This window comes from Eubalaena glacialis, chromosome 13 (genome assembly GCF_028564815.1).
Source record: "Eubalaena glacialis isolate mEubGla1 chromosome 13, mEubGla1.1.hap2.+ XY, whole genome shotgun sequence".
Classification (NCBI taxonomy): domain Eukaryota; kingdom Metazoa; phylum Chordata; class Mammalia; order Artiodactyla; family Balaenidae; genus Eubalaena; species Eubalaena glacialis.
The window spans coordinates 71324312-71339596 of NC_083728.1; the positions used below are offsets into that span (position 1 = coordinate 71324312).

Below are 15285 nucleotides of genomic sequence, written 5' to 3' on the forward strand. Positions count from 1 at the left end.
CAGGGGCTAGGATTTCAACATATGCGTTTTGGGGGGGGTACAAACATTCAGACCATAACACAGAGAATAAGTGAATATGTGGCATTTGATTTGATCATTTATTGAGAAGGAAATATTAAAGTGAGCCCAGTTATAAACCCCTTGCTAATCACCACATTTATGATAGTGTATTAAGAACAGTATAATTTAGAAAAATTAGAAACTTTTTTACAAAATCATATATCTATCTTAAGTTCAGCAAAATTCTCACTAAACTCTAGCTGTTGAAATTCTCTATTTAACTTAACTCTGATTGGCTAATGAAAACAGCTTATTTAGGATATTTAAGTCAAAAACCTCTGGGCCTCTGGTGCCTGTACTTCAGTGCTTCAAAGCAACCTTGCATCAGAAGCTCGTAATAACAGTTTTCTCCAGTCTTTAACTTCACACTCTCCTCGTTAAGTCCACCTTAGCATTCCTGTTGGACTTTAGAATGTTCCTGGCTTTTCTTGTGTGAATGAGATAATCGTTTTCTCCCCTCCCCATTTCTTCTTTCTTTTCCTTGAAGTGTCGGAACAGAAAAGGTATACTTGCAGACTCTGTTTTTCCTTGACAGTTTTTTCCCATGTGCATATTTTCTGGGGCAGACAGCCTTACCAAGTTGGTCATTGCCATTTCCGTAGCCATCTCATTGTCTCTCCTACTTGAATCTAACACATCCTTTCTTACCTAAAACCTTTGTGCTTTCTTAACCTTTTTACAACTTATATACATCACCCCTCTCTAGGACAAACGGTTTGTTTTTAAAGGCAGGAGGCCTGTTTTTTCTCAGAACATTCAAAAGTCACATCGTAATCACTACTTGAATTTTCAACCAGATCTGTGGTCATTGTCTCCACTGAGGTGTGATGAGGTCTCCCCACTGTTATCTCCACTGCCCTTTGGTTCTTCCCATTCTCCAGGCATGGCAGAGCTTCCCAGATTTCTGTCTTGGCCCAAGTAGCAATTCTAGAATGACAGTCTAATTAGTTTCAGGCAACTTATGTTTTCTCACGTCACCTCTCAGGGTAAAATCTATCAGTGGGCCAGAGTTTTCTGTACATGAACCACTCTTGAAATCCCCATCACTTACCAACTCTTAGTTTTCAAAGCCCTTGAAGGGATTTGTACACGATGAGCTTTTGCCATAAGGTCAATCGTGGCATTCTTATTGTAATGACACTTTTACTTTTTCTTTGTAGGACTACATTAATTGTGCCGAAGTGTGGGTAGAGTACACCTGCAAACATTTCACGGTATGTGTGCTGTGGTATTGTTTTTGAAAGAATTACTGTATACTTTTTTCATGTTCGTAATTGTGAATAAGTCTAGCTTAGACATTTAGGTATTTTATGATGGTAATTATTCTTAATTTATGAAAATTGCATCCTTTATGGTATAGTGTGATGGAGCATTAATACGTGACCTATAACAAAAGTGTTCCACACTCACGTGTAAGTTTGGGAAATGCTGCATTATACAAAGTTAAGCAGGTTTTTTCACCATAATACACCTTAGATCCTTATTGTTAAAGTATATTGGGACTTTCCATGGGAGTCTAGTCAGCAGCGTTTTCCGAACATATTTGATTTGCATGTAATTTAATTTTTTTCTAAGCAAACAAAGATACTTCTTTCCCTAGGCCCAAACTAGAACCCCAGTTTGGGAAATGCTGGTCTTGTCAATGAGCAGAGACTTTTTTTTGAGCAGAGACTTTAGAAGCAGGTAGAAGTGGTTTCAAATCCTGTTGCCAGGTGTTTATTTTAATCAACTTAAAAAAAATCGAAGTTTAGCCTGCATGAAGAAAAGCATATGTATCGTAAGTTTGCTGTATAATGAATCTTCACAAAATACACCCGTGTAATCATGGTCCAGATCAAGAAACAGGAAATAACTCCCCACCCCACCCTGAAGCCCCCCATACTCTCCTCCCAGTCACAGCCTTGGAAGTTGAAGGTAGGCACCATCTGGTCTCTAACTCCAGAAATGGGTTTTGCCTCGTTTTGAGCATTATGTAAATGTTGGTCTGTTAATTTTCTTTCTTTTGTCCAATTTTTGTTTTATTATGGAAACTTCAAACATATGCTCTCCCTTGTACTTATCACCCAGAAATGATCAACTTATGACAGGTCTTGTTTCGTGTCCTTACCTTTTCTCCCCACCCTTGGATTATTTTGAGGCACAGCTCAATCACCGTGTTTCACCTGTCAGTATCTCTGCACATATCTCTAAAATAGAATTCACTTTTCTGAAACAAAATCTCAATACATTATTGTAACTAATAAAATTAATAATGTTTTAATACCATTAAAAATCGATAAATTTTCAGATTTCCCCAATTGTCTCATAAGTTTTTTATAGTTTATTTGTTCAATCAGGATTAAAATAGGATCTATACATTGTAAAAACTTTAGAGTTCTTTTAATCTGTAAGTTCCCTCTCTCTTCCCCTCTCTTTCTCTTCCTCCCTCCCTGTTCCCTTCCCTTTTTTTTTTTTCTATTATTTATTTGTTGAAGAAATTGGGTCCTTTGTCCTGTAGAGTTTCCCAGTCTCGATTGGCCAGATGTATGCCTGTGGTGGTGATTAAACATGCTCTTCTGCCTCCAGTATTTCCTATAAATCGGCAGTTAGTTCTGGAGACAGGAGACTTCATCAGCTTCAGATCTGACTTTTTGGCACCCTGGGTGCTGGTATGGTGCTTCTCCTGGGAGGCTCATGGTATCTGGTTGTCTCTCCGTGACGTGAGTGGCCACTGAAGCGCATTCATCTCATGGTTTATCACGGGTTGCAAAATGGTGATATTCGGAGTTATCATTTCTCCTTTATTTGTTAGCTAGAATACTGGCCTGAAGAGAACCTCTTCGCTCCACGTATTTGGTTACCCTGAGGTACAGTTTGTACAGAAAAGGCAAGATGCTCATTTTTGTCCCTGTTACTTACTAGTTTTTAGAGTAAAGAGTCAATTCCCCAGCATCCCCAAAGGTGACCAGTGAGTAGTAGTTGCTGTTGGTATCTGTAGGAACTCACTAATTGAAACATATTTGATATGTATCAATCATTGCAATTATATTATTCTTCCTGATGCTCAATTGTCCCATTTTTGTCCAGTGGTTGCTTTTTCAGGTTGGCTTCTGAGTCCTGACACATTCTTTGTAGTCTTTGATGCCTTCCTTGCTTTCTATTATAAGATGCTCCAGCCTCCCTTGTATTTTTCTTATCTTAGATTTGGAATCAGCTCTTTCTCCAAGAAGCTTTGGTTCCTTTTAGTGCCATTGTCAGATTTTTTTTAGCTCTGTGACCCTGGCTAAGCCGCTTAGCCACTTAACTTTTCATGGGGATAATGATGTCCATGATGGGGAGTGTTTTTTTTTTTTTTTAAATATTTATTTATTTATGATGGGGAGGTTTTTTAAAAAATATTTAATTATGTATGTATGTATGTATGTATTTATTTATTTGGATGCGCCCGGTCTTAGTTGCGGCACGCGGGCTCTTAGTTGTGGCATACGGGATCTAGTTTCCTGACCAGGGATTGAACCCAGGCCCTCTGCATTGGTAGTGCGGAGTCTTAACCACTAGACCACCAGGGAAGTCTGCACGCTGGGGAGTTTAATGAGCATTAAATGAGAGAGTACATAATGGCAACTATTTAGATAGCGTGCTATGTGCCAGGCAATTTACCTGTAAGCTGCACAGCTTCATAGTGACCTTGCCAGGAAGTTTCACTGTTCGAGTTATATAGACCAGGGGTCAGCACACTTTTTCTGTAGAAGTCCACTTTTTTCTGTATTTGAAGCTTTGTGGACCATATGATCTCTGTTACAAGTGCCCAACTCTGCCACTCTATCATGAAAGCAGCCGTAGACCATACAGGAGTGAGCATGGCTGTGTTCTAGTAAACCGTATTTATGCATGCTGAAATTTGAATCTCATATAATTTTCATTGTCACCAAATATTATTATTCTTTTGGTTTGAATGTAAAAATCATTCTTGGCGCCTGGACTGTATGAAAATAGGTGCTGGGCTGGTTGGCTGACCCCTGATACAGCTGACAAAAGTGAAGTGGGCATTGGGTCACCCAGCTTGTAAGGGTTCAGTCTGTGCTCTTCCCACAGTGCTTCGCTGCTCTCTGCAGCGCCTGGGGAGGGGCCCGGGACTGGCAGGCAGAAAGTGGCACGTTGGTTTTCACCAGCACTCAGAGAAAGCTGGGACAGGAACCTTTGAGAACCGTGTTTTAGTCCTGACTTGGTGCAGACATAGCCATCTTTACGGCTGTGGTATGGGTGGGATTTCCCCCCTTACATTATTTTCAGCAGAGTAGTTGAAACTACTGGACGGTGTGTGCTATATTCTGAAAATGTTAGTTCTTTCTACCAGAAAAATGGTCAATGACTACCATTCAGTGTCTAATACAGGTTTGATTTTTTTTTCCCCACTTAGAAACGAGAGGTGAATACTGTTTTGGCCGATGTCATCAAGCACATGACTCCAGATCGTGCATTTGAAGACTCCTACCCTCAGGTGACAGATTTTCATTTCTCATTTCCACACCATTAGGAATTTTATTCTGTTGAATTAAATAGGTATGTTGCATGGGTCAGGCTGTAAAGTCAGATAATCCTGGGTTTGAATCCTAGCATTGCCATGTCTTAGCCATGTGCCCTTTAATCAGTTACTTAGTCTTGTTGTGCCTCAGTTTTCTTACCTGTAAAATGGGGATCATAATAGTCCTCCTCAGAATGGTTGTGAGGATTCAGTGAGGTGTGATGTGGAAAGCCCTGTACAGTTGCTTGGCACCAGTAAGTAAGATGCCTATGTTTTTCAGTTAAGCTAACTTTTTATTTGGAAATAAATTCAAACTTTATTGGAAAGTTAATAGAATAGCTCAGAGAACTCCCATTATTTTTTACCCAGATTCACCAGCTGTTAAGAGATTCCATGTTTACTTTATCATTATCATTATGTGTGTACATACACACACACACACACACACACAGACATATATATTCATACATACGTATGTAAATTTTTTAAAAAACAGTTGAGGATAAATTGCATACATCATGCCACTTTTGCCTCTAAAGAGTTCAGTGAGTATTTCCTAAGAACAAGGACATTCTCCTTTATAACCACAGTTTAGTTATCAACGTCAGGGAATTTAATGTTAATATATTACTTTTACCTACTCCACAGTCCATATTCCAGTTTTGTCAGTGGACTCAATGTCCTTAATAGCAGATTTTTTTCCCCTCTAGTACAGAATCCAGCTCAGGATCACTTACTATAAAGTAACTTCAGACCTAATTAAGATTTTATTTTTTATTTAATAATCACTATAATCAAGTGATTTCTGGGCTCACTTAGTATAAGAAAATTAGTTACATATTCTTTTTTTTCCTAATAAATTTATTTATTTATTTATTTAGTTAGTTTTGGCTGTGTTGGGTCTTCGTTGCTGCGCGTGGGCTTTCTCTAGTTGCGGCGAGCGGGGGCTACTCTTTGTTGCGGTGCACGGGCTTCTCATTGCGGTGGCTTCTCTTGTTGTGGAACACGGGCTCTAGGTGCGCGGGCTTCAGTAGTTGCGGCACGTGGGCTCCAGCAGTTGTGGCTCACAGGCTCTAGAGCACAGGCTCAGTAGTTGTGGCGCACGGGCTTAGTTGCTCTGCGGCATGTGGGATCTTCCTGGACCAGGGCTCAAACCCGTGTCCCCTGCATTGGCAGGCAGATTCTCAACCACTGCGCCACCACGGAAGCCCTCTAGAGAATTTTTAATTTCATTTATTGTGTTGTTCATCATTGTTTGTTTGCTCTTTAGTTCTTCTAGGTCCTTGTTAAACCTTTCTTGTATTTTCTCCATTCTGTTTCCAAGATTTTGGATCATCTTTACTATCATTGCTTTGAATTCTTTTTCAGGTAGACTGTCTATTTCCTCTTCATTTGTTTGGTCTGGTGGGTTTTTACGTTGCTCCTACATCTGCTACGTATTTCTCTGTCTTCTCATTTTGCTTAACTTACTGTGTTTGGGTTCTCCTTTTCGCAGGCTGCAGGTTCGTAGTTCCTGTTGTTTTTGGTGTCTGCCCCCAGTGGGTAAGGTTGGTTCAGTGGGTTGTGTAGGCTTCCTGGTGGAGGGGACTGGTGCCTGTGTTCTGGTGGATTAGGCTGGATCTTGTCTTTCTGGTGGGCAGAACCACGTTTGGTGGTGTGTTTTGGGGTGTCTATGAACTTATTATGATTTTAGGCAGCCTGTCTGCTAATGGGTGGGGTGTGTTCCTGTCTTGCTAGTTGTTTGGCGCAGGGTGTCCAGCACTGGAGCTTGCTGGTCGTTGAGTGGAGCTAGGTCTTAGCATTGAGATGGAGATCTCTGGGAGAGCTTTCACCTTTTGATATTACGTGGAGCCGGGAGGTCTCTGGTGGTCCAATGTCCCGAACTCGGCTCTCCCATCTCAGAGGCTCAGGCCGGACACCCAGCCGGAACACCAAGACCCTGTCAGACACACGGCTTCAGTCCTGGGTAGCTTCTCAATGGCAGTAGTTTTGCTGGTGACCCAAATAGGGCTGGTTTTCCTTGCAATGTCTGAAGCAAGGCCTAGAGTGACATCCCATTGTGTGTGGCTGTCAGCAGGCAGGACGTGGGGGTAGTCATTGCTCCTGGTCGGGGTTTATATTTTATTTAGAGAAAGTGCCTCCTTGGTTCTCCCGTGCCAAGGCACTATGAACAGGACTCTGTGCATGTCAGGGGGAGGGTGGTGGACATCAGTACCTGGCCATCTAGGACAGACCTCACAGACTGTGCCACCATCCTTGGGTAATGCCATGGCCTTTGACCCCACTGACAAACTCAGTCCAGTGCCTCTCCACTGAAGTAGTCAAAAAACACAGGACCACCATGGGCTAGATCAGGGATCTGTAAACCACGGCCCATGTAGCCCACAGCCTGTTGTGAATAAAATTTTATCGGAACCCAGCCACACCCCTCTGTTTACACATTGTCAGTGACTGCTTTCCAGCTACAACAGCAGAGTTGAATAGTTGTGGTGACTGTATGGCCCTGTATAGAAGACGTTTGCCCACCTCTTGAATATTCATACCTGATTTGAACAGAGAGCTTTGAAGGGCAGGCATTGCTCTAAACACTGTAAGCAAAACATCCCATTTAATCCTCACAATGAGCGAGATACTGCTTTGCTCTCCAATTTTACAGAAGAGGAGACTGAGGCCAAGTTGTTTCTCCAAGACTAGAGTAAGATGGGCAAACTCAGATTGAGACTAGGTTTAACCTAACCCAGTAATTCCCTGTTCCTTGTGTAATCCAGGTTTCCCTTATTGTAACTGTGATTGCAAACTATGGGCAGGGTATGCCTTTTTAAAAATATCGAAATTTTATTAAAGATGTGTTTTTCATTTTGTTTTGCAGCTTCAGTCAATAATTAAGAAAGTAATTGCACACTTCCATGATTTCTCAGTTCTTTTTTCAGTGGTAAGTAACTCTCCTTAACTATCTTTGGAAATTTGTATCTGACTCAGAGGTTCCTTTAGTGTCTCAATAATTTTTTCATGGTGTCCTAGACCAAGAGAAATACTTAACAGTTCCTTTTTTTATTAAAAAAAACTAGTAAGGTTTAAACAATTTAAATATTTATGTCATGACAACTTAAGCAGCACTTGAGAAAATAATACACATAGACTGATAGAAAAATATTGTCTTTATTTCATTCATTACTTACTATGGGATATGTGCACCTACTGGGTATCACACAACTTCTCAAACCTTGGAATCAAATTGGACATCCTCTTCCTCATTGATTTTCGCATGGTACCTGCTTTTTATCACACAATCTAATGTTGAAACTATGATATACATCAAGCTAATAGTTGTCTCAGTGTCTGACAGAGTTGAGATTTCTTATATTTCCCTCAAAAATTTAAAATATCCTGTGACACCCTTCTCATTTGCTGCAGTGCCCTGGTCACATACCAATCTAGGTGATTCTCTGGGTAGTAACACTCTCTGCCCTGCCCTCAACTTTCCTTTTCCCTCTTCCTGCTTCCATTTCCAGTACTCTCACAGGACTGTAAGCTTTTGTTTATTTAATAATAAAGGCTGTTATTTATTGGACTTTTGCCACGCTCCAAGCACTGTGCTAGAACTTTTTTTTTTTTTTTTTAATTTTTATTGAAATATAGTTGATTTACAATGTTGTGTTAGTTTCGGGTGTACAGTAAGGTGATTCAGTTATACGTATATATAAATATATATTCTTTTTTTACATTCTCTTCCATTATAGGTTATTACAAGATACTGAGTATAGTTCCCTGTGCTATACAGTAGGTCCTTGTTGGTTATCTATTTTATATATAGTAGTGTGTATATTTTAATCCCAAACTCCTAATTTATCCCTCTCCCCTACTCCCCTTTGGTAACCATAAGTTTCTATGTCTGTGAGTCTATTTCTGTTTTGTAAATAAGTTCATTTGTATCCTTTTTTTAGATTCTACATACAAGCAATATCCTATGATATTTGTCTTTCTCTGTCTGGCTTACTTTACTTAGTATGATAATCTCTAGGTCCATCCATGTTGTTGCAAATGGCATTATTTCATTCTTTTTTATGGCTGAGTAATATTCCATTGTGTGTGTGTGTGTGTGTGTGTGTGTGTGTGTGTACATACGCACCACATCTTATTTATCCATTCATCTGTCAATGGACACTTAGGTTGCTTCCACATCTTGGCTGTTGTAGATAGTGCTGCTATTGGGGTGCATGTATCTTTTCGAATTATGTTTTTCTCCAGATATATGCCCAGGAGTGGAATTGCTGGATCATATGGTAGCTCTGTTTTTAGTTTTTTAAGGAACCCCCATACTGTTCTCCATAGTGTCTGTACCAATTTACATTCCCACCAGCACTGTAGGAGGGTTCCTTTTTCTTCACACCCTCTCCAGTGTTTATTATTTGTAGACTTTTTGATTATGGCCATTCTGTTGGGTGTGAGGTGATACATCATTGTAGTTTTGATTTGCATTTCTCTAATAATTAACAATGTTGAGCATCTTTTCATGTGCCTTTTGGCCATCTGTACATGTTCTTTAGAGAAATGTCATTTTAGATCTTCTGCTTATTTTTTGATTGGGTTGATTTTTTGATACTGAGCTGTATGAGCTGTTTTGTATATTTTGAAGATTAATCCCTTGTTAGTCACATCATTTGCAAATATTTTCTCCCATCCTGTAGGTTGTCTTTTTGTTTTGTTTATTGTTTCCTTTGCTATGCAAAAGCTTTTTAAGTTTAATTAGGTTCCATTTGTTTATTTTTGTTTTTATTTCCATTACTCTAGGAGACAGATCCAAAAAGATATTGTTGCAATTTATGTCAAAGAGTGTCTTGCCTACGTTTTCCTCTAGAAGTGTTTTAGTATCTGGTCTTACGTTTAGGTCTTTAATCTGTTTTGAGTTTATTTCTGTGTATGGTGTTAGAGAATGTTCTAATTTCATTCTTTTACATGTAGCTGTCCAGTTTTCCCAGCACCACTTATTGAAGAGACTGTCTTTTTTCTATTGTATATTCTTGCCTCCTTTTTTGTAGATTAATTGACCATATGTGCGTGGGTTTATCTCTGGGCTTTCGATCCTGTTCCATTGATCTGTATTTCGGTTTTTGTGCCAGTACCATACTGACTTGATTACTGTAGCTTTGTAGTATAGTCTGAAGTCAGGGAGCCTGATTCCTCCAGCTCCATTTTTCTTTCTCAAGATTGCTTTGGATATTCGGGTCTTTTGTATTTCCATACAAATTAAAATTTTTTTTCTAGTTCTGTGAAAAATGCAGTTGGTAATTTGATAGGAATTGCATTGAATCTGTAGGTTTCCTTGAGTAATATAGTCGTTTTGACAACATTGATTCTTCCAATCCGAGAGCATGGTATATATCTTTCCATTTGTTTGTGTCATTTTTTATTTCTTTCATCAGCATCTTAAGGTTTTTGGAGTACAGGTCTTTTGCCTGCTTAGGTAAGTTTATTCCTAGGCATTTTATTCTTTTTGATGCAATGGTAAATGGGATTGTTGCCTTAGTTTCTCTTTCTGACCTTTCATTGTTAGTGTATAGAAATGCAACAGATCCCTATGTATTAGTTTTGTATCCTGCAACTTTACCGAATTCATTGATGAGCAAGCTCTAGTAGTTTTCCAGTAGCGTCTTTGGGGTTTTCTATGTATAGTATCTTGTCATCTGCAAACAGTGACAGTTTTACTTCTTTTCCAATTTGGGTTCCTTTTGTTTCTTTTCCTTCTCTGATTGGTGTGGCTAGGACTTCCAAAACTATGTTGAATAAAAGTGGTGAGAGTGGACATCCTTGTCTTGTTCCTGATCTTAGAGGAAATGCTTTCAGCTCTTCGCCATTGAGTATGATGTTAGCTGTGGGTTTGTCATATATGGCATTTATTATGTTGAGGTAGGTCCCCTCTATACCCACTTTCTGGAGAGTTTTTATCATAAATGGATGTTGAATTTTATCAAAAGCTTTTTCTGCATCTATCGAGATGATCATAGTGGTTTTTATTCTTCAATTTATTAATGTGGTGTATCACACTGATTGACTTGTGGATATTGAAAAATCCTTGCATCCTTGGGATAATGATCCCATTTGTTCATGGTGTATGGTCTTTTTAATGTACTGTTGGATTCAGTTTGCTAGTATTCAATATTTTTTTGATGATTTTTGCATCTGTGTTCATCAGTGATATTGGCGTGTAATTTTCTTTTTGATGGTATCTTTGTCTGATTTTGGTATCAGGGTGATGGTGGCCTCATAGAATGAGTTAATTTTTTGGAATAGTTTATTAACTCCTCTCTAAATGTTTGATAGAATTTGCCTGTGAAGCCATCTGGTCCTGGACTTTTGTTTGTTGGGAGTTTCTTAATCACAGATCAATTTTAGTACTTGTAATTGGTCTGTTTTATATTTTCTATTTCTTATTGGTTCACTCTTAGGAGCTTGTACCTTTCTAAGAATTTTTCCATTTCTTCTAGATTGTCTGTTTTGTTGGCATATAGTTGCTTGTAGTAGTCTCTTACGGTTCTTTGTATTTCTGTGGTATCAGTTGTAACTTCTTTTTCATGTCTCATTTTACTGATTTGGGCCCTCTCCCATTTTTTCTTGATGAGTCTGGCTAAAGGTTTATCAATTTTGTTTATCTTTTCAAAGAACCAGCTTTTAGTTTTGTTGATCTTTTCTATTGACTTTACATGGATTGCCTCAGGTCATTTTCAGAACACCACTGGGAAGGCAGGAGTAGTAATGAGTCCCACTTTACAGATGAGGAAACTGATGCTGGAAGAGGTGGAGTAACTTGCTTAAGGTCACACAGCCACTGAATGAGGAGTCAGGTTGCAGAAGCCGCTCTGAACAACTCTGACTCTTCTTTCTCTGTTCCTCTATACAATCATTAAAAGATTGAAGCCTTCCTTGCCTTCTGCTACCAAGAAGAGCTTATGCTCATCTAAAGGTTGTCCAGATGATTCGCCAAAATGTTAACTGGTCCCAGCCCTGGTTCTTGGGCATGTGCAATTTGTTTTAATAGTAATAGTTTTAAAATCCTCAGAGTTCTCTCCTTGCTTTCATGTGAGTCCTGATCAGATCTGCCTCCGAAAGATGAACAACTCTTCCTCTGTTTTGCCCTTCAAAGAAAAAGTAACCCACAAATTCCTTCCAGTAACTTGTGTAAATTGCAGGTAGAATGCTTTTATTATTTTTTTTAGGAAAAATTTCTGCCATTTCTGGACATGTTCCAAAAAGAGAGTGTGCGGGTGGAGGTTTGCAAACGCATCATGGAAGTTTTTATCAAGTAAGTGTAACATGATGTAATCAGAAGCTTCAGTTCCTGCTGCCCTTATGAAACCTGTTGATAAGAAATCAATTTATGCATTTTGAGGGCCTGTGATATAGTGATATATTTATACCTAAAATAACACTGAGAGAAAAACCACATTAAAAGGAGCAGTCATGATAAAAGTTTATAATTAGCTTAAGAAGGCAAAGTAATAAATGTTAACAGAGCCTGTCCATCACCCATATCTCACTCCTGTGATTTGGGAAGGAGCAATCTATTGATGTACTATTTAGGAAGTGTCATTTTAAAAGATAAAGTCATTCTTCTCAAAATACCAGAGCTAGAAAGGTTTCTATCTTTAATGTGTAGATTTGTGATCAGTTTGCAACTTAGTTCCTTTCATTTTATTGATTAAATCTGTTTTTCCAAAACTGCCTACTGCTGATGGTACATGAAATACTTTCAGGTGGTACATGGAAGAGAGATTTTTATTTTTATTCTAAAACGTGTATTTATTTTAAAGTATGTTAGATAATATATAACTAGTTTAATCAGTGACTTCAAATGTATTATTCTTTAGGACAAGGTTAAGTTAAAAGTTAAAGTCCCTTTAAATATTAAGTATGTAGATATGATTAAAAAAATATGTTAAGATGGAACTCAAGTAGCCAGATTTTGGAAAATTGAGTTAGAAGTTTCTGGAATATATGTTTTAAGCTTTCCTTGTATTATCTTTCTAGAAGGTTAATTCCATATGCTTGAAACAAGTATACCTACTTTACTTACATAAAGATTTGTTGGGACTTCCCTGGGGGTCCAGTGGGTAAGACTCCGCGCTTCCAATTTAGGGGACCCAGGTTCAATACCTGGTCGGGGAACTAGATCCCGCATGCTGCAACTAAAGATCCCGAAAGCCGCAGTGAAGATCCTGCGTGCCACAACTAAGACCCGATGCAGCCTAATAGATAAATAAATAAATAAATAAATATTAAAAAAAAAGAGAGAGAGAGACTCCATGCTTTCACTGTAGGGGGTGTAGGTTCCATCCCTGCTTGGGGAACTAAGATCCCATATGGCGCGTGGCACGGCCAAAAAAAAAAAGATTTGTTATAAGAGCGTGTCCTTTTATGTTATTTGAGAAACCAAATTAATAATTTTGCCTGGCACTTAACACAGTTATAGACAGGTTGTTGGACAACTTTAGAAGTTCAAGAAACACGGTAAGAAAACATATTTGCCCCTTGCCTGGCTTAGGAAATGTATCAGTTTTACCATGATTTTGTAGTTAGGAGAAGTTATGATATGTTAGAAGAGCAAACTTGTTATTTAAAGGAGAATTAAGAGAAAACTAGATCATTGCCCATTGCTGGTGATCTGGGCCATGTTAAATGCCAACCAGATAATTTACTGCTTCTCACATATGTATCGTAGATGAGAACTAAATCTGTGCTTTCTGTGGTCTCAGTGGACATGGCTTTTACTGTTATCTCTAAATGTCTTCTAGGCATCAGCAAGAGCCCACCAAGGACCCCGTCATTCTGAACGCCCTTTTGCACGTTTGCAAGACCATGCACGACTCTGTGAAGTAAGCCATGTTTAAGGCTGAAACGAGCCTGGATTGGGTCTTAATGCCACATAATAGTACATTAGGGAATTACTGCTTTAAGCTGCCACTGTGAATAATATCGTTTTATGGGGTCTATTAAGATACATGTTAACAAGGACATTCCAGTCCAGGGGAGAAGGGAGGCTGAGCTGGGGGTAACCTTCCTGAGAAAATGAGATGGCAGATGTTTTTACAAAGGGATTTCTGTTGGGAGGAAAAGGCTGGTTTCATCCAAGTGAACTCATACTCCATGTCTCCTGGAGATTTCTGAGAGCAGCAGATAGTATAATAATGAGTTCACTCATCCAGTAACATAGCCTTTAAGTTTTTTCTCAGTATTAGCCAATTACTTAAAATTCAAATAAAATTGCTTATATTCCTTACATGAAGGACTTTAGTTTGTTGAGTATACTTGAGGGTCAGACCTACCCATGGGCCTTACCTTTGGGTCAAAAGCCAAATTATCTCCTTTGCTTTCTAGTTTTATTTGTCTTATCTTTTTTTCTTTTTTATTACATGTTTCCATTTGACTGTGCTTGAGGCAATTCCTGCTTATTTGTGGCAGAAATTTTGGTCCCCAAAGAATTTTTAAACACAGCAGCTTGATTCACAGGAAAATGTTACAAGAAATGAGAAAATTGTTTTGGAACTTAACCATCAACAAAGATGAATTGTATTTCTTTTTTTTTTTTTTCCCCTGAATTTTAGAATCTTTATTTCATGACTTTGTGCTTTCAACTTCACAAGTAGTTTTCAAAATCAAAATATCCAGACTTTTTATAATAAATGGAACTGATAGACTTTAGTTGCACAAAAATAGAAATAAAGGCACAAAAAACATTTAGAAAGGTACTTGTATTAGTAGGACATTGGTTTTTGGCCTAAGCAAAATAGAAGATGTATTTCTCTTATGAGAAGTGTGAAGCCAAAATGTGGGGGTGAGGTAGCTCTGCTTTAGAACATCATCCAGGAACCCAGGTTTCTTGTCTTACTGCTCTGCTATCCCTCTGGGGTGTTGTTCTTGCTTCCTGGTGGAGGTGACTTACCTCAACCATGTCCATGTTGCAGCCTGCAGGCATTGGAGGACAGCACCCTCCTTTTAGGGACACAACTTGGGAGGCTCGTACATCACTTGCATTCACATCCCATTGGCCAGAACTGTCTTGTGACTACTCCTAGCTCCAAAGGAGTTTGGGAAAGAATGTCTCAAAGAATGAAGTCTCAAAGAATGAAGGGGACACTGCATATTGGAGGACAGTATGCAGTCTTTGCCAATACAGACTTATTTTCCCTTAGAACAAACCAATAAACAGGAGCCTTGGTCTTTGGCTCTTAAAATTTTTTTAAATAAATTTGGAGAACTATTTATAAACCTTTACATGTATTATCAAAACTATAAGGACTTGACATTTTTTTCATTTATATTCATACTAAATTTGCTATTAAACAGAAGCACCTGAGATCTGTGATTTACTTTAAGCTGTATCTCCAAAATAAGGTAGATTGATGGATGGAGAGAGTAATGGAGAGTTATATGATAAAGCAAATATTGTAAAATGATAGTAGTAGGGTGTATTGGTGTTCACTGTATAATTTCAACTTTGCTACATGTTTAAACTTTTTATAGTAAAATGTTGAATGAAATTTCTCTGAAATACAAAATTTGAAGTTGGACCTTGCTATCCAAATTCCAAAGAAGAGAGTTACCTTCTCTTTTGCTGTTAATAAATATATCTTGAAAACAGCATCTTTGAGAGACATTAGAACACATTTAAATTATGTTAATTTAGATTACATATTTTCATCAAAAGAAACACATACATGGGAGTT

At 38.4% G+C, this 15285-nt stretch overlaps 1 protein-coding gene and 1 non-coding gene across 5 annotated transcripts in view; one reads left to right on the forward strand and one right to left on the reverse strand.

Moving 5' to 3' along the window:
• The window catches only part of VPS35L (VPS35 endosomal protein sorting factor like), a 118351-nt gene that overhangs the window by 59140 nt on the left and 43926 nt on the right, over window positions 1-15285 (forward strand). For all 4 annotated transcript variants that reach the window (XM_061208178.1, XM_061208180.1, XM_061208181.1 and 1 more), the window contains exons 18-22: window positions 1221-1274; window positions 4460-4540; window positions 7434-7496; window positions 11779-11864; window positions 13354-13434. In XM_061208178.1, coding sequence (XP_061064161.1) covers window positions 1221-1274; window positions 4460-4540; window positions 7434-7496; window positions 11779-11864; window positions 13354-13434 — 365 coding nt within the window. The remainder of the gene's footprint in view (window positions 1-1220; window positions 1275-4459; window positions 4541-7433; window positions 7497-11778; window positions 11865-13353; window positions 13435-15285) is intronic.
• On the reverse strand, window positions 3536-3608 carry TRNAG-ACC (transfer RNA glycine (anticodon ACC)). The gene has a single exon. It is a non-coding gene; the product is annotated as a tRNA-Gly (tRNA).